The following is a 19,713-nucleotide window of genomic DNA, read 5'->3' as shown; positions in this document are numbered from 1 at the left end:
CATTTACCAAAGCGCTACACCCCGAACGATTACACAGAATCAGTTTTAACCAAAAAACCACTCACCCATGCCTAACAACAATGCTCGTTTATCCATTTCTCAATACAGATTACGTTCTCCCTACTTTAAACCAAAAATCGACGTCTTAGCAGTTGGTTCCTCAGTAATAGGACCCCCACAAATTTTTCTCGGCAAATAATACAACGCATGGAAGAAGGAGGTGGAGTGAAATCAGCTACGGATGCCAGGGAGACGGCGGCACTAGAGTCTCAATCCCAATCCACCAACCAGAGGCCTCCTCGTCTTAACAAGTATGCCTTGGCATGTGCCGTCTTGGCTTCCACCAATTCCATTCTTCTGGGCTACGGTAATTACGTTAACATCGTCGACCGTCCGTCGCTCATATTACTGCTGTGTTACTTCTTGCATTCCCATTATTTTTTTGCACTCGATTGGTCAGCTTACTCGTACGTGTTCAGGTTAACAATTTTTTATTTTATTGGTAGTCTTTGAATGGAACATTTTAATTATTAGTATTACTGAGTTTTAATGAATTGATTAATTTTAGACATTGGGGTGATGAGCGGAGCAGTGCTGTACATCAAGGATACGCTCAAGATTTCATCAGTTAAGGTAGAGATTTTGGTGGGCTCACTCAATGCGTGTTCTTTGATCGGATCATTCGCCTCCGGCAAGACTTCCGATTGGATAGGCCGGCGTTACACCATTGTCTTGGCCGCCTTGACATTCTTGATCGGTGCATTACTAATGGGACTGGCCCCCTCGTTCCCCTTCCTCATGGCCGGAAGGGTCATTGCCGGGATCGGAGTGGGATCCTCTCTCATGATTGCACCGGTGTACTCTGCCGAGGTATCTCCCGCCATGACGCGCGGCTTCCTCACATCACTTCCTGAAGTGTTTATTAACGTAGGCATATTACTGGGATATATCTTCAACTACGCATTCTCAGGACTTCCACCACACATTAACTGGAGGCTGATGCTTGGCCTGGCCGGCTTTCCGGCCATTGCTATAGCTATTGGGGTGATGAAAATGCCGGAATCACCCCGGTGGCTAGTCATGAAGGGCAAGACTGGAGAAGCCAAGAAGGTGTTGATCAAAACTTCTGAAAATGAGCGAGAAGCCAAGGAAAGGCTTGACGAAATAACCAGAGCTGCTTCTTTGGTGGTTGAAGATGGTACTACTAGTCCAAATGGTAGCCCAAAATCAGAATTGCCCAGCTCAAATGATTGGCACGGACAGGGGGTCTGGAAGGAACTTCTAAGGCCTTCTAAGCCGCTTCGCAGGATTCTTGTCGCCGCCATTGGGATAAACTTTTTCATGCAAGCCTCGGGCAATGATGCAGTTGTTTACTACACGCCTTCGGTGTTTAAGTCCGCCGGAATTCATAGCCGGAAGGGGCTTGTTGGGGTCACGGTCATAATGGGAATAGCCAAGACTTCCTTTGTGTTGGTTTCAGCTCTCTTCTTGGATCACTACGGTAGGAGGCCCTTGTTATTAATGGGAACAACGGGTATGGCCTTTTCGCTGGCTGGGTTGGGAATTGGGTCCACGTTCCTTCAGCGTTCTCACAGGAAGCCTTTGTGGGCAATTGCACTGTGTGTGCTAGCTGTATGTTCTGATGTGTCCTTCTTTTCAATTGGGCTTGGTCCGATTACGTGGGTATACTCTTCCGAAATTTTCCCAATGAGATTGCGGGCCCAAGGTTCCAGCCTAGCGATCTCAGTCAATAGGCTGGTTAGTGGGGTGGTGTCTATGACATTTCTTACCATTTCAACGAAGATAACATTTGGGGGTGTGTTCTTTGTACTTTCAGGAATAATGGTGGCAGCTACCATCTTCTTCTACTTTTGCTTACCAGAAACAAAGGGCAAGAGTCTAGAGGAGATAGAGGCACTATTTGAGGACGAAGATAAGAATAAGCATAAGGTTTGAGAAATGAGTGAAACATAGATGCAGTCTTGTGCTTTTTTGTGCATTGTTGGACCCAACGCATTTAAAGTTCAAATGCTGGTGTAGCACTTCAGCTTTTTGTCCTGTGACTCCCATCGGTTAAAGTTCCTTATCGTCTGCTAAGCAACCCTTTCTAGTCATGAATGTGTTTCTTCAAATTTTCTAGACATTGTTGGCTCAGCGGCCACCAGTCTCTTTGGACTGTAGGTCAACTGAAAAAAATTTAAAGGTGGTGTCAAATCATCCCTTTGATCTAATTAGAATCTTATCCTTACTAATCTCTTATGTACAATTTCTTTAGACTCTCTTTCCTTTAGATTTTGATAGATTAGGTTATAAAAATATTATTGTCCCCGAAAAAAAAAAAAAAAAAAAGACTCGACAAGATGTGATATTTCTTAGTCTTGGAGCTATTCAATCTAGTGAGCAGATAAAGAAGTAAGCAGAGAAGAACAGGACTTGTTAAAAGTTGAGTGTAATGAACTTCGGGGCATGTGAATGTTAACCATTAAGCAACATATGTTCCACTACTGTTCTCCTTGCTGCAACTCTCAAATTAGATACTCTGCCAATGATAGCTTAATGTCCTTGAATCCTGATATATAAAGGGGCACGTGATTCTGGGAGTAATAAATATCGATCTCGGTTAATCTTTTCTCTGACTTGGTGATCTCTGATATATGGTTTACTGACCAAAATTTTGGGGGCAGCTTCATTGTCCCCTCTCTGTCAATTTCCTCCATTTTAGGAACTAAAGGTTTTCATGACAGATATGACTAACCCACGAAACAGGAAACACATTTCCTGCAAAAGAATTTTATGTACTTCATGCAACGGTATGGCTTTGCTCTTCGAAAGCTCTAGTACTCTCTGTGTCAATTTAATTTCTCACAGCATTAAACGACGGAAGGAAAGATATTCCCTGTGGCGTAAATTTCTGAATAGGATTAACGCGTTCGGTTAGTCTTCAATAAGCATTGGTTATGGGCACCCTACTTGCTGGTAATTACTCTGCAAAATGGCAGCTCCCTCCCACCCATGACCCAACTAGTTAGGAGTAGTTCAATCTAATCCCTGTTTTATTTTGAAATCCAAAGGCATGAAAGTGATGGAAGTTGTTGATGAATAACAAGCAGATTTGGATTATGGTGTGTTTAAATCCCCCTGTCTTGTAGTTCATGGACATTAATTATTTTGCAGACTTCGAGTTTTAATCCTTCTTAAGAAGCTCAGTCATCATGATGCTCTCAAGTATGAAAGTCATGGAAAGTGACAGAAGTGGTTGATGAATAAGGCGCAATCTTGGATTATGGTGTGTTTAAATCCCCTTGTCTTGTACTTGATCGACATAAATTGCTGACTTCAAATTTTCATCCTTCATAAAAAACCATCGTCTAAACGGAGCATCTGATTATGGACAAAGCTCGCATGAAAAGTGAGATGTATGCACCAACCAACATTGAAACAAAGCAGTCCAATGTGGTAATATGAACTCGAGGATAGGAGATTTTTGGTGCCATTTCTGTCACGTACTGCAAAAGGCATAAAACCAAACAAAAGGTGGGAAGGCAAGAAACCCATGTCAAAGGCAAATTGTTTGTGCTTGTCATGAAGCTGAGTTCAACTTTTAAAAGCTGAAGATCAGTCCCTCCAACGTTGTCTTTTTTTTTGGGTAGCACTCTCTGTAGCTTATTGAGTAAAGAAGGGCAACATCTACAATTATTTTGTCTGTTTTCCTGTGGTTGGAAGCTCCTTGGATTTCAAGATGCTCTCGAAAAATGAGAGACAAAAGCCTCGACAACACTACTACTATTTTTAGAGTCTTAATATTGGGAATTGGTGATGAAGCAGCAGTGATCTCTGAGGTTTTGCTGCTTGACAAAGCCATTATCTAGAACTCTGAAGAAGACACAAGAAGCATTAGGACAACCATATCATTAAAAAATATATATATACATTTTTTTTTTTGCTACCATCACATATTGGCAAATTGTAGTGCGACGTAGTTCAACATAACTAACTGCTACCAGTTTGTGTGAATTTGATTTAGCGGTATGGGAGAGGTAAAGAAGTGCTTTAGTTTCATCTTGAATTTCACTTGGGAACTCGAGGATGGGAAATCAACTGGTTCCCCTTCGACCATCAATAGAAAGTCGGTGGCTGGTGAAGTAACTAACTATCACAATTGAGTTATGAAGACTTGATATATCTACTATCCAGAATTTGGTGCGGGAAATGTCTTTACTACGATGGGTCAGGGTTACACTGCATGGCTGATTGGAAATATATTTAGTAGGATACCAATAAACAAAAGTTCAAAACTGAAGTCGAAAGAAATTAATTTGTTTGTTTTTTTTTTTTCTGTTTGGGCGGAGGAATAAAGAGAATGAAGTAATGAATAAAAAAAAAAGAAAAAAAAAGGAAGCCCATGTCAGCCTTTTGTTCATTTTTTTTGTCAAAGCCAAAAAATGACTTTTAATCACAAAAGTCGGCAACTTTTATGGTTCTGCAGGAGACTTATAAACCTACCCCAAACTTTTTGTCAGCCTTTTGTTCATAGTTGTACGTATATTTGATCAAATAATACAATTGATACCCTCTTAGTCTTTCAGCAAATGTCAGTTAGCAATCACATTCAAGAGTTAATTAAATACAAAGGTCAGAGTTATGTTGTATCTTTTCGTAATTATTGGACATTATTTCTCCCTCTCTTAGCAACCTATAACTTGATAAAGACACCAAACTATTACTTAAAAATGTGATACATTCTATTTTGACGTAACACTTCCTATCTGTTTCAAATATAAAAGTGCATCAAATTACGTAGCTGAATAGGGTGATACAGCTTGGATAAGAAGGCCACGTTAGGTAAATTTTGGCAGTCCTTTCATGGGAAATATATAATTTTGAAAGATCACTTTAAGTTGTACTAACATTTAAAGGACTTGAGAGCCTGAGATATTTGTTAAAAGAAACTCCAATACCCGATCCATGATAAGCTGATTTACTGTACATAAATGTAGCCCCCCCAAAAAAAAAAGTTTTCTATTATTTTATCTCTTAAATTTGGTTGATTTGTATAGAAGATTATCTGAAACAAAATTATCTAAAAATAATAATATTATAATAATTTTTGTGTTGTGATATGTAAAAAATAAAAAATAATTAAAAATTATATTTACGATATAAACAGAACAAAATTTAGAAATTTTATTTTCTTTTTACGAATCCTGGTAAACAAAAACATAGTCAGTATAGTTGCTATATTTATCGGCAAAAAAGCCCCCACTCATCAAACCCTATAAAAAGATGTACACTAATATGAGGCCTAAGAACGTGAAGACCTTCCTCCAGCTATGAAGAGCTCTCAAAGCAAAGCCGGCGGATTGATGATCACATGATATCAATCCACAACCCTACGTATTTTTGGGGAAAATAAAGCAACTGTAGTTCATGTGAAATTTTACTCTATAATTAAGTTCTACGGCCTACGCAGCTATGAATTATAGTAGTATTTCTGAAAGAAATCATGCTGCGACTGCGAGAATATTTCTCATAAAAGAAAAATTAGAAAGGACTCCGGCAACATCACTACTATTCTCACGCAACACGATACAATACAACCTTTTACTACTACTACTACTACTACTTATTTATACATTAACAACAGGAGACAAAATTTGGTCAAAATTCGTCCTGCTTCATTTTAGCTTTGTACTACAGCGGTATATTACCCGTTTCCACGAAGAGTAACTGTTGTATAAACAAATTATCTCAAATAATATTTCGCTTACATCATAAACACATTTTTTAACTTACATTTTTATATTTTTAATCACATTTTTATTTCATATACATCACATCATCAAAAGTGCTACAGTATTTATTTCAAATAATAAACTATCCAAACAAACCCATTAATATGCTAAGCAATTTATATTAGCTTCAAGGCAATATTGCAATTTCACTCCTCCACCTGCCTACCAATCAATAGCAAAGTTTGCAAAGAGAGTGGGTGAAGAATGGATCATACTAGCAGCGGGCCTATTGACTTGCCCTTGTGGAGTTGCTATCCTACATCGGTTCTGGGGGGGGTTGGATTTGAGTTTATAAGTTTCTGAGAGGACCTCAAAAGTTACCGACTTTTGAGGTTTCTTTTTGGAATCTAGATTTATAAAAGCCGAATTTCTAACTTCAGTTAGAAAAGGTTAAGAGAAGAATGGATCATACTATAGAAGGGGGACGGAATCCTTTTTTATGTTGCGGCCAAATTTGTTAATCATTGTCTCATTATTTGGATCGTAAGGTAAGTACGTACTCCAACTTTTGGTGGCAGGCATGATGATATATAATTTAGGTCTCATTTTTAATTACCACCGTGTGTTTTTTTTAAGGGAAAAAATCATTTTAACTTTTAAACATTAAAAGTACTTCTAAATTGTTCGGTAACTAATTTTTAATAACCTAACTAATCCGACTTTTGATGATTTAAAAACACATTTATTAGACTTACTTGTGTCAGAAAGAAACGCTTCTTTCTTTGTAAAACTATCAAATGGAACCTTAATAAAGAATATTATTATTGTAAAAAGAGAAATGTTTGAATTTGAAACATATCATCCCTCCGGCGGGCCGGATTACCCCATGCCCAGCGCCAAAATTCCCTTGGTCCCCCGTGTCTTTTAGCGTAGCCGTAGGGTTGTTTAATAGAGAGAGGGAGCCGGCGGTTGGTGTTCCACTTCCGTCCATCACTTGCTTAAACCTCTGCTACACCCAAATTTTAAAAAATTTCCAACTTTGATTCGCTGTTTTTCAAAGCAAAACAATTTCTTAGATCTAATAATCCAACCAAACTTCGCCTTCTCATGATTCCTTTCTGTTCCTACTTTCTACACGCAGCCAATGGCCCAAAATTTCTGCTCAATAGTAAAAGTTGGGTTGAAATCCCGTCCATGCTTCTGTTTCTGAGACGAGGCTGTTGCAATTAAGGATTATAAATATACTTTTAACTCACTTTTTCATATTTTTAATTAACTATTTGTTTCACATACATCACACAATCAGTAAACAAACAGATAAGATAACATTTATTATACCAATTATGGCCTCAGGTCACAAGAGGTTTTCTTACTTTATCTATTTTTGGTTTGGTTAATATACAATTAGAACAACTGATGAATCATTTCAGTGTAACTAATGCATTAAATACTTACTCGAATTTAATGGAGTATATTAAGCAAGTGCAGTATATATCCATTCAATCAAACATGATACTTAAAAGTAATTAGGTGGCTTAAACTTTAAATTAAAGGAGACTTGTCTGGTTTGGTTGTGTTTGAATTGCATTTTTCATGATTTTTCATGAAAAATTACTATAGCGATTTGATGTATGTGAGGAAAAAAGATAATAGAAAAATGTGATTACGAAAAACGACATAATTTCCCGACGGAAAACGACAATCCAAACAAGGCCAACTGAAGTTGAATTTTGAGGAATGGGGACGATAAACAAGACGAAAACAGCAAAAAGCAGCAGTATTATCAACGTCATTTTTCTATACCATCAGAAAAAGGACCTTTTGTTTTTTTATATACAAAGTCTCAATCCTCTCTCTCTGTCATGGCTGTCTGAATTTATTCAGGCTCATACTATATTATATTCAGTCACCATCTTCATCAATAGTCAATACATTCTCCCCTCCCCACTTCTCTCTCACTCTCTCTCCCATCTCTGCTTCGCTACAAACCCAAAAATGGAAAACCGGTTCAAACTGCGAATCTCTCGCATGTTCCGGTCATCATTCGGGTCATGCCGCTCCAAAACCATCACCGACGCAATCGAAAAACCCGTTTTTCTCCCCGAAAACCAGCAGCGCCAGTTGATCGAGCTTTTCTCTCCAAAACCCCGTCCATTTCCTTCCCTCTGCAGAACACAACACCCTCAGACTTTCCGAACTCACGATCATCTACAAACCTGTATTCCCAACAAAATCTTGAAAAAACCCCTACTCCTCTCAGCGTCAACCGAGGATAGTAGTCGTACTACTACTCAGGAAGGTCAAAAATGTCCGCCTGCATCCCCCATTTCGCCTCTGATCAACGCTTTCTACCAGTTCCAAGATCATGCGGCGACGCCGACGCCGACGCCTTCGAAGCACAAAGAAAAGAAGAGCAAACGGGCTAGTATAAACAGAAGGGTTCGTTCGAGAAGCAAAAGTATTTTTCTACTTGATGAATTTTCAGCTTGTAGCTACAATGGCTTGTTTAGTAGCGATGAAGATGACGACGACGATGATGATAGAACGACCATGTTTTCTTCAAGATCACTCTCCTCTGACTCTTCCGAGTCTTTCAGAAGAAACAAAACGTGTAAGAGCAACAGGAAGCCTCGGCAGAGGAGAAATTATCATTCCGCAGGCGGTCCAAATCCATTAGCAGTGCCGGAATTGAAGGGGAAAGTGAAGGACAGTTTTGCAGTGGTGAAGCGTTCGAGTGACCCGTACAACGATTTCAGGACATCAATGGTGGAAATGATTGTGGAAAGGCAGATGTTTTCTGGAAAGGATTTGGAGAACTTGTTGCAGTGCTTGTTATCTTTAAACTCTTATCATCATCACAGGGTTATCATTGAAGTTTTCACTGACATTTGGGAAGCCTTGTTCGCTAACTCCCCGTCCTAGAAGAGAAGATTACTTTGTTGTCGTTGTTGTAGTAACTTTCAAGCCCATTTCTGTGTTTTTTTTTTTTAAGGAGATGCATGTATTGTCAACAATGACGAAGTAATTAGTCTTCTACCGACTGTTAGTATTATTAGCTATGTTGATGATGGTGGAGTACAATTAGTGGTCATTAATCTTTGCAGTTGCTTTTCCTTTTCTTCTCTATATCTGCTGTTTCCGACGCCAAAGTTCAACACATAAGTACACGTCCAGTGTTCCTTTTTTTTTTTTGGTTCAGGGTTGTAACTGTCTTGTTTTGTTTGAGAGTAGTATATGAGTATGGTGTAATTTAGCTAATTTCTTTTGTTTTGTTCCTTTACGTTTCTCCTTGCTCCTTTCGGCCTTTCTGGATTTCGATGACATTACGAAAAGCTGGGTTGACAAGAAGAAGAAAGATGACTGAAAAAGATCAGGAGGAGGACAGAAAAATGACAAAAGGTCGTGGAATGGATCTTAGCATCTTTCAATCGTGAGAGACATATGCCTGCATAGAAGATTGATTCGATCATGGTGGGGATGGACAAACTACGCTACGTTACAGGACAAAAGTGCCTCTACATTCTACAAGTCTAAGAAAGCATTTTATTGCTATATATGAACTGTATTTTATTTAATACGGCGGTAATTGTAATTGTCGCGTGCCTGCCTGTATCAGATGATGGACGCAATATGAGTGACTAATATTTTGTCGAGTTCTTTTCCGCAAATTTGCACAAAAAGAAGGGATAAAAGGTCTAAAATGCATACATTGATTGAATACATTCTCTGGGCTTGTGGGGGTCTTTATCACTTAGTAGCAGCGGGTCTAGTGGGCTTGGCCCTGTCGGGGTTTCTATCCCACATCGGCTTTGGGGGGGTTGGGATTTGGGTAGTTAAGTCCCTGGGAGCAATCCAAGAGTTGCCGGCTTTTGGGTTGACTTCTGGGATTAGGTTTAATTAGTCAAATTTTCGTTTCTCGAAAGAAGATTGAAGAAAACAATAATCTTCACCTAATTTTCCATATTCAACGCCTTTCTACTTTCCTTTTTTTCCTACTTTTTAGCAGTTTGAATTTCGGAGTAATCCAAAAGTCGACAGAGAGTGGCTTATCAGCAGTTTTAATATGACAAAGACAAACTGTGGATTATAATTATCAGAAATTCTTATCTGGAGAATCAGGGGTGGAGGCTTTTCAAGGCTTCCGTTGATTCTATTAATTTTTTTTTTATCGTAATGGTTTGTGTATCAAACTCGAATGAAGATAATTAAAATAGTGCATCGAGCACTTAATTTCAGCCGTCTGTCTGTTTATTTGGAGTTAGTATATATTAGAACTTGCCTAATGTTTCTTGTGCTTAGAGAAACTTTACATGTAATAAATACTACTGTATTAAGCAGTTTTTGGTTTGTCGTCAGATGATGATGATAAGAATCACAAATGCCCCTTTTCTTTGTTTGGGGTCAACGATTATGAGCCATGTCTACACTCTACATGTGATTGTTAGTATTTTCTTTGTCCCAAATTTAAGATGGCTACTGCTGCGTAGTAAATAATAATTTCTTTTGTTAGCAGCAGCACCCCTTTTGAAGTTTATCGTTGACGTTGTAGGAGAATTTCCAAACCATGTATGATGACCAAGATTCTCGGCCCCAACAACAAAAAAAAAATTTCTTTAAAATGTGTTCATATGATTGGCTTAGCGCTTCCGGACAAAAAACAGTCTTAAATTTACATGCTACTAATAAATAGGTGTCAATTGTTGGTACAGGAAAGAGGCGAAATTGTCCTTATGTAATAGGTGTCAATTGCCCCTCCTCCTGGGCAGCTGAATTGGTTACATCCCTTCTTCAGGGTACATTGTTCATTACTCTCACAAGGGTTCGAGTCCAAGGGTTGATGTGTTCGGGGGATGGAGCCTCTTCTTTCGAGCCGCAGGAAAATTAGTCGGGTCGGAGGTTCAGATATCCCCTGTGTCAGAAAAAAAAAAAAAAAAGGTGTCAATTGTTCAGGGGCAAAAGAAGAAAACAAAATGAATGTAGGGACATCAGTTTTGTAATGTTATTTAAGTATCCAGTATTCCATTTGCTTCCAATTTGTGGTGTGGTGTGGTGGGAATAAACATGTTAGCCAAATGAGCTGCAGAACTTCTACTTTTTTGTTTGATTGCAATGGAAATGGTACAAGATTACAAATTTTTACAACCTAGCTGATCCAACAAGCTCGGCATTGCCTGTAGCTTGACTCTTAAATTAATCTCAAACTCAAACGTTGGGTGGCAGCTACATTCTCTGCTCAATGGCAACACATTAATTTGCATTCCAATTTCGGTCACAAGGAAGCCTTGAATCTGGAAAGTGACGGGTTATGATTTTTTGAACAGCTACATGAAATAATGCGTCGGTCGTCTCATCCCTTCGAGGGTAAAGCAGCAGATGGTAATGTAATTTCAGTGGTAGGAGCATTGAAATTCGAAGGAAGAGACAATGAATGAATAAAATATGAGATGAAGGAGGAAGGCGCAGAGGACTGAACAGGGAGAAAGAAACAAAACTACGTTTGGAGCAGGCAGCAATTTTTCCCTTCCTTCCTTCTTTCATCGTGAAGGGGAAAGGGTGGGGTTTGGACCTGTATTAGTTAAGGGTTGTGTTTCGTGATATTACTACTACGTTTGTGATGGGTTTCTGACCTTGATAGCTGCTGCATAAAATGTAGACATGTACGGGGGTTGCAGAAGAAATTCCATAACATCACTGTCGAAATTAATGAAACGCTGGTTGCCTAATGCCTGTGCTGTCAAATTTCGGATATATATATATACACACATATATATATACACACACACACACACATACAGATTACAGAGGCATTGCAAATTAAAGAATGTTTGGTGGTGGCAGAATGTTGTTTATTTAGTAGACTTGTTATAAAAACCATTAATTGTCGCATTTTTTGGATTCTCGAGCCTGCCCGCTCAGCCTCCCCACTCTCTTCCTTTCTAATGAATTTTTTGGCTGTGTTTAGGTTCAGTGCTGCAGCGACGATGGAACAAGTGCAAATTGCCACCCCGGTTGGGTAGTCCATGTCCATTCTGGTTTCTGGGAGTGGGAACAGAAGTACTGTATGGGGGATAAGGCTCAGCACTGCGGTGTACAGTAAAGCCTGCATTTTTACCCCAGAGTTAATTAAATGCTGGTCCATATATATGCCTACTGCTGCTGCTGCTGCAACTGTTACATTCCAAAACAGGATGTATGTATGTAGTAAAAAACTAGTTGATTTGTACAGTACTTGTTTCTTCATTGCTTTAAGCTGTTCTTTTGTCAGAATAGAATTATAGAATCTCCATGTGCTGAATGCTGATACTCAAATTTTGATTGGCCCATTCGTTGCTTGGATTAATTGCCCTGACTTTCCTTGGTTGCCTTCACCAAATTCTAGCTCATTGTCCCTCTTTTTTTTTTGGTGTTTGGTGGCCTTAGATCTTTTAAATTGGTTCAACTCACTTTGTCCGGCTTTCAACCTCATATTTCAGCAAATTATATCATTACAGTCAAAATATAGATGGCGCATCAACCATGACAAAACTAATTCCTCGCAAGTCAATCTGTAATGGAGGAGTAATTTCGGTACTAAAATAATAACAAAAAATTTATCATGGCATTGAAGTTTGAGTTTTGGCAAAAAAAGGATTAATCAGTGTATACACTGTCAGCATTGGATAAATGACAAATATATAAAATTTAAATTTGAAATTCAATTTTTATACACATGTCGTGAATCTAACGGTAATAATATATATACTGTCAGTGTATATAGAATTTACTCATAATATAATATCAAATCCGATACTATTTCTCTTGGACATTAGCAGACACAAAGAAGCAGGAACCAAGAAGATGGGTTGGTCCCTCGTGTTAGAACTTGGGCTTTGAATAATCGAACGTCGTGTAGAACTGAATCACCTAGAAAATTGGACTACGAAGGCTATGCCTTACGTTTAGGCCCATTATAAAAATTTCGTTTCTAGTCATTTAGAGGATAAAAGAAAAAGTCCAAGAAAGTGGGACACATTACGGAGCTTGGCAAATTAATGAGGCTGATGACGTCCGGACCCTTGTGGCCTCAATGAAATTGATCTACATCCCTCCAGAAGCTCATTGCGCGCAGAATTAACGTACCGGTGGGCTGCTCTACTTTTCCAAGCCCACTAACCTCAATGTCTTTGCTTGTTTGTTTGTTTTTTTTTTTTTCAAATAAGAGCGTTCGGATTACAAACCTTTCACTTACAGCGTTGTTATGGAAGTCGAGTGAAAATGATCCTTCATACTAACTTATATTCAAGAAAGGGACATTGAGGAGTGATTAGATTTTTCCCAAGCCTGTGGAGAGTATAAGCATGATCACAAATATGTGCTCTACATATTTTAAATGGTTCATGTTGATATATACATATATATATATATACATATGCCGTACACTTTTAATTATTCTTGATATATCTCTAAGTACAAGTATATGCAACTTCATCCTCATATGCCGTACACTTTTAATTATCCATATCCCTCCAATGAGGAGGTGCGTTGATGAAGCGCTGACAGGAAAAACTATCCAGTCGTGCAGCTTAGAAGACATGCTCAAATGGAGCTTTCTCTAAATTTTGGTATCAGGGGAAACTAAAAGAGAGTAGGAGGGAGGGGAGTTAGATTGAACTCCCTCCGTTATACTAACCGAATGGGGCTACCGACATTAGCTCAAGTGATTGCGGAATAAAATTGCAATATGATAGTAGTAAGCACCATTTCAAGTCTAGAATATGATGGATGTGGGGTCTCAATTTCTGCTAGAATGATTTTTTTTTAATAGGGTTCTCTTGTTGGATTATGGGTACAAGATAAAAGATGAGTCCATTACTCAGGGTTGGTCATCTGCAATGGATTGCAGATTTTTTTATGCGAAAGTTTATACAATTTTGAGGATAGATGATAATGTTTAAATTTATAGTAGGTTCACTCCTCTACTTTGTGTATTTATTATGTTACTATTAGGACACATATATAATAGAAAAAAAAACATTTTTAATGAGAGACCATCGGAGATTTTTTATGTTCTTTTAATAACAGGAGTATGATAAAGGGCTCGCTTAATAACAATGAAAAATGATTCGCTTGTAATTAATAAATCACGAGTTCAATTCATCAATGGAGGAAGTGAGGCTAATACTATCGATTCTCTTTGAAAGAAAAAAAAGGTTGTTGGGGGGGGGGGGGTTTGGTTTAATGTGTCTTTTAGAATCAAGACAAGAAAAGTTTCTTAATGCGGAAAAATGAGAAACAAATACGTGTGTACGCGTTTACACCGCTTAATGGATGAAATGGGAGTATCTCACAAATCAATGCACAAATCCTAACATAACGACGTACCTGATTTTTCAAAAACTGCTTTTGGACCATGCAGCAACAGGACCCTCAAGATTAATTACACTTGGGACATCAGCTTTGAATCTGCAGACACTAAGCTGATTAGTCAAAATGAATATTTAGACACAGGGAGCCCTCATTCGGATAGTGGTTTTGCCTCGGGAATCATACTCATCAAGGCGGGGCCATTCAGGGGTGGAATGAGGATTCTAATGCATGAGTGCTACCTTTTCTTGAAGAAAAGAAAACCAACCTGTTGTGACCTGCGAGAAGTACTTTTGCCCACCTAATCTTTGTTCACTAAATGTAAATTTTCCATACTATTTTTGCCAACGAAAAGTTAAGTAGAAAGGCTTAAATACATACAAAAGTGTTCGTTTGATTAGGGTGCTTTTGTCGTCCTGCTAACTAATGCTAAATTGCTAATACATTTTTATTGACCCCACCTGACGATCCCAATGATTGTTCGGTAACTCGGCTAAGTCATAAAACATGGCCAAGAATAACATAATGCAGGGGGTTGAACGAATTACTCAACATGACAAGTTTTCGTTATGATTATTATCCATGACGAAACTGTTGTAATCTAACCAAAAGCTGCTTAAACTAACAAAATCTACGGATTCAATCATTGGAACCTAAATTATACGCCACAGTCCACCAGAATGCTCCATCTAAACAAACAGGAAAGTGGAATGATGGGGTTCCTCAATTTAGTAAAAGTAGTTCTTGTATTTTTGCCTGCCGTACGCGTACAAAAATGGATGCGCAGCGCAGCGCAGCTTCATTCTGGGTGTAGTAAGGCAATACTTTACATCAATTGACATCAACATATCATCTAACTCCGAACCCTGCAACAAGTTTTTTACTCATATGGAATGATAAGAGAAAAGCATCAATTGAACAACCAGCAGGGACAGGGTCCTTTCGTTCTCCTAAAGACTCTACACACCAACTCCCACCTCCAAAAGCAAAAGTAAACAGAACTATTACTCACTATATTCTAAGTAATTAAAAAGAAATATATGACTACAGCATTGGACAGTTCACAGCTCAAAGGCGTTTTTAGGGGAATTAGCCACCAAATAAGGAGCGTGTGGAGACAGAAAAATTAAAGTGACACCTAAAAAGAAGAATTCTCAATACATTCTCTTCCTCCTCCATCTTTTCTCGTTTAGCCAGAATGCTTAAATCTTCTCCGGTGCCTCAAAGAACTAGTCAATCTCTTTTAGAAGAAACGTTCACACGCATATTCAAAATTATTGTGCACCACTTGATAGAGATATAGTCTACACTTTGTCAAAAGTTCATTCTGAGCCCAAGAAAAAAAAAAAAGAAAGAAGGGAAAAAAATCCCAGCTACCAATATGCTTCTAAGAACCATATCCAACACCAAAAAATTCTTTCAGAAAACCGTGGAAAGTTTCAAGTCTTTTCTTTCTGGTGGGTACGAAAGGCTTCCCAAGAATTCTCCATGTAACTCCTTTCCTTGTGGTGGTGGCAGCATTCATCATCAAGTCAAGTGCACCCACAGCTACAGAGAATTGAACGAGTACTACCACCCGGATTCTTCTACCCAAAGGGCCGCGGTTGGTACTACTCATCCCGGGCAAACCAACAAAGCAAGGAGCAAGAAGAAAGAATCATCAACTGTAGTAGTATCAAGAAACGAGAGTCGGGTTCCCGATGACTTGATGAATTATGCAGATCATGGTGGCGGCCCTGGAAAGAATTTCTATCAAGTTGACAGGAAAGAGAATCCGAAGAAAAAGAAAATTTTGTACCAAGGTAAAAGGTACCAAGATTTTTCAAGCACACGGGGCTTGAAAGGTGAAAGGAGCTCTTTGGTGGAGAAAAAGTTGAAGGAATTGGAGATGCTGGACAAGAGTAATGTGGAGCACGTGTTGGATATAGAAGAGGTTCTTCATTACTACTCTCGTCTGACTTGTCCAGCCTATGTTGATATCGTTGACAGCTTCTTCATGGATATGTATGCAGAACTGTTGAATGGGCAGCAGGCATCATCACGCCACAACGTTAATTCCAGGACGAAGCTCCAAAGGTTTGGCATTAACGCTTGATTTAGATCTGTCTAACGAAATTTTAAGTTAGGGATTGAAGAGATGGGATTCAGGTGCTTCATTAGTCCAAGCTTCAGTCAATTTTCTCCATCGGCTTGGTTACCAGATTAAATTAGATATCCTGTTGGATTAAGGATATTCAATCTCTTTCTGTGACAATTTTAATATTCCCTTTTTTTTCTTCTTCTCCTTCAACTTCTCTCTCATTGTTATGTGGATTAAGATTCTTTTCCTTATTTGTTTCACAGATTCTTTGTTTCAGTTTTTCATGGAACTTGATTAATTAAATTGCCTTGTCGGACTTCAGTACTGGAGTGGTGTGTGGTGTCCTGTTCCGCTACTGAATTGCTTGTACCGGCCGCCCTGATTAACTTTCTTATTGATACTTATTTTAATTTCCTGAGCAGTTGGGTGTTTGTTGTCGATTGCTAGTTACCTTGACTGTTGATAATTACGTTTTCCTACCAAAACATTTTGCTTCCTGGAGGTCGAGCTAGCCGAGATAAAGCTGGTGAAAGAAGAAATATTTTGGAAAGCTCGAGGAACTGAAAGCGTTTCGTGCGAAGTTTTAAGCCAGCCAAAAAAAAAAAAAAGGAATTCTAAACTCCAATAGATGTTGAAATATTACATATTCAAATCGCTCTATAAAACCTTTACACTTTCAGTGTATTATCGTTTGGCTTTGTTGTCAGTTACAATCTCCAACTAAACTTGTACAAACTTTAGTAGTAGACCTTTTCCTTAAATATATATATATATATATATAAAAGGTGACTTGTTTAATTTGAAAATTAGATGGGGAATATACGAAAGGGGGCGTCACTCGTCAATGTTCAATATAAATACTTTGTAAGTCTTAAAAAAGAGCAGATATTGAATTTCTTTCCTAAGGCAAAAGTGAAAGAAATGGGCAATATATAGACCTTTATTTTTGTCATTCTTTGTGTGGCATTGGAATCACGAAACTCTTCTTCCGAGTTGATTTATTCATTCTTTTAGGGTGCGTTTGATAAAATTAAAAATTAAGTTTAAAATCTAAAAACTAAAACTTAATTGATGAACTAAAATATTTTATTTCATGTGTATCATATTAGTTTCATGGCACTAATATGTTTTATTTTTATTTGTATTAACTTAAGTATTACATTTTAATACTAATAAATTGCATGCTAATATAGAAAGCGTGTTTGTGTTTGTGTGTGTGTGTGAGAGAGAGAGAGAGAGAGTGCGTTTTTATATACGAAAATGTATATGTCTTAGAGAAAATAAGTGTTAATCCTATATGTTTTGTGTACTTGACAGAAAAAATATATTTTAAAATGTATATTAACTAAAGAAGGCATGCGTCCGTGTGAGGAGAGTGTGTATGTTTGAAAAGTGTAGTAGGTATATGGGGAAAAGTATCCGCATGTGTGAAAATGTGTTTTTTTTTTCTTGTATAGGGATGCTAATAGTTCAATAATTGAGCAAATTAAGTGATAGTACAATTTTCAGTTAAACACAAAGTAAGTAAAATTTTTAATGTATTTAGATACAAGTGAATTCTGTTATCAAACAATCATCATAGGAAGAAAACACAATACACTAATTTTAATGTGGTTATCAAACAAAGGACCTACTTATTATCTACTGTTTAACCCCCTTTTTTCTTGGGGTTCGGTGTAATCCTTGTTTGACTACTTAAAGTCCAAGGTCAAGATTAGCTGATTTGAAATGACGAAAAGTCAAAACAAGCGAAATGAAGCAGAGAAACGTATATTATGGAATGAACTGGGGGATTTGGAATTACAATTTACAACCATCCATGATGCCTGGTCATCTCTGCGGAACGACGGAGAATGCAGCCATTTTAAATGTCAGAACAGAGAAAAGCCCATAGATGATTAAGCCAACCAGTCCACTTGGCAGTGGACTCCCACAATGACAACTCTGAATGGGCTTGTTCTCGACGGTATACGCTGCGAAGCCCACTTACATTGTCCAGTGAGATGTAGCTGATAATAGCGGTAGAGTCCCCTCACTCCCCCCCGCCCCCTCCTCTCTCTCTCCAAAAGTTTTACAATTTTGCAATGACGCAATAGATCCCATTATTATTTTTCAAATTGCAGGTCCATCTCCCTGAAATTGTTCAGAACTAACCACTATAATTAAATTAATTCTATTAATCAAAATACCGATTCATATGATATTAAAGTGGTAGGTAAGGATATTAGTTAGGTAGCTATGAAAACTTTAATTGTAACTTTGACGCCCTTTTCCAAAAGTGAGGAAAAAATAAATAAATAAATAAATGAAAGTGGTGCGGGAATAGAAGAAATTTATTGCTTCCAACCTAGAGTCGCTTTTGAAGTTTGGACAGCTTAGAAAATTCGAGGTTTTGGAGTTCAAAGGTCGTATTGGCTCTTGCAGCCCTCATCAGGTGCATGTTAATGATAAAGACTCAGGAGCCCCCACTCAAGGACTCCTGATCATGCTGGATTTATTATCATTAACGTTTTGTTAATTTTATATACAACTACAATAACTTGTTTTTATGTTAGCTTGAAATTGGATCAATCATAATTTACTCCCATCTTCATTCTCCCTTCTTATGTTAGCTTGACTCTTTTCTGGTTGCTAGAAAAAGCCTCCTTTTCTAAATGTTTCGCTACATTTTAAGTTCTGAGTAGAAACTTTTTGCTACCCGAACTTAGTTGTAAATAACGAGAATTACAGAAGCAATCATGAGGGATCATTGGCTAAAGAAAGCAAACTTCTTTAAAAGCTAGCTTCTTAAGATGTTTGTTCTTCACGTTGAAATTAATACTAATATACGCCCATGTCGTTTAAATTTATGGCACTTATATATCTTGTAACACAAATTCCAGTCCCTGTGAAACCCAAATGTTTCGCTGTTAGAACTTTCAACTTAATTCACTGATCCATATCAGCTTGCTTTTTCCATCTTCCATTTATTTGTTTGTTCACACCTGAAACATTAGTACTAATTAATCTTCTTGTTTTGCTAATTAATGCTTTGCCCTTTTAGTGTGGGCATCTCAGTCCCCAGAGATCTTTTCATGATGTTCTGTAAGTGGAAAATTTCCAGGCAGCTAGTAGTACTGATTATCTAGACAGCTGTATCAAACTCTAGCACTTCCATTGTTCATATCAAGCTAGAAATTCTGCAAATCCGATGGATTGATACTCGGGACTTTTCTTGAGAAAGTAGGATCAGGGCGTTGGTCAGTTTTTTGTTGCCTTTCTTGAAATAGGAGGACTAGAACATCAATATCTTTCCATTCCATGGACAAACAGTCAGCTGAAATAAAATCCAGGCAATCGAAAATGGCAGCATCCAAGTAGCATATTCTGGTCCTTGTCCACCATCTAAGAGAGGTGGATCCCATATTCCTATCCCAGCTTGCGGTGCTACTCGAAAAGCGTTCTAACTCCAGGCTAAGCAACGAGTAAAAAGAGCACTGGAATTCCTTGAAGTTGGGGAAGATTCCTCCAGTATATCTTTAGATTCTGATCAGGTGAAGGAGACAGGCGCACTACCAA

At 38.1% G+C, this 19,713-nt stretch overlaps 2 protein-coding genes across 2 annotated transcripts; both read left to right on the top strand.

Moving 5' to 3' along the window:
- The first annotated feature begins 207 nt into the window (after window positions 1–207).
- LOC113773496 (polyol transporter 5-like) lies at window positions 208–1,956 on the top strand. Its single transcript, XM_027318141.1, has 2 exons — window positions 208–367; window positions 569–1,956. Exons 1-2 carry the CDS (start codon window positions 208–210, stop codon window positions 1,954–1,956), a joined length of 1,548 nt encoding a protein of 515 aa, XP_027173942.1.
- A 5,729-nt stretch (window positions 1,957–7,685) lies between these two features.
- Window positions 7,686–8,905, top strand: LOC113776254 (transcription repressor OFP8). The gene has a single exon (XM_027321371.1). The coding sequence runs from the start codon at window positions 7,728–7,730 to the stop codon at window positions 8,652–8,654; it is 927 nt and encodes a 308-aa protein (XP_027177172.1). The 5' UTR covers window positions 7,686–7,727; the 3' UTR covers window positions 8,655–8,905.
- The last annotated feature ends 10,808 nt before the right edge of the window (window positions 8,906–19,713 follow it).

Source organism: Coffea eugenioides, chromosome 6 (genome assembly GCF_003713205.1).
Source record: "Coffea eugenioides isolate CCC68of chromosome 6, Ceug_1.0, whole genome shotgun sequence".
Lineage (NCBI taxonomy): Eukaryota > Viridiplantae > Streptophyta > Magnoliopsida > Gentianales > Rubiaceae > Coffea > Coffea eugenioides.
Note: the sequence above shows the minus strand (reverse complement) of the source record. Positions and strands in the feature narration are given on the sequence as shown.

Coding starts and splice junctions, on each gene's coding strand:
- LOC113776254 (XM_027321371.1), top strand. CDS start 7,728: ATGGAAAACCGGTTCAAACTGCGAATCTCTCGCATGTTCCGGTCATCA.
- LOC113773496 (XM_027318141.1), top strand. CDS start 208: ATGGAAGAAGGAGGTGGAGTGAAATCAGCTACGGATGCCAGGGAGACG. Junction 368..568: donor TTCCATTCTTCTGGGCTACG/GTAATTACGTTA, acceptor GATTAATTTTAG/ACATTGGGGTGATGAGCGGA.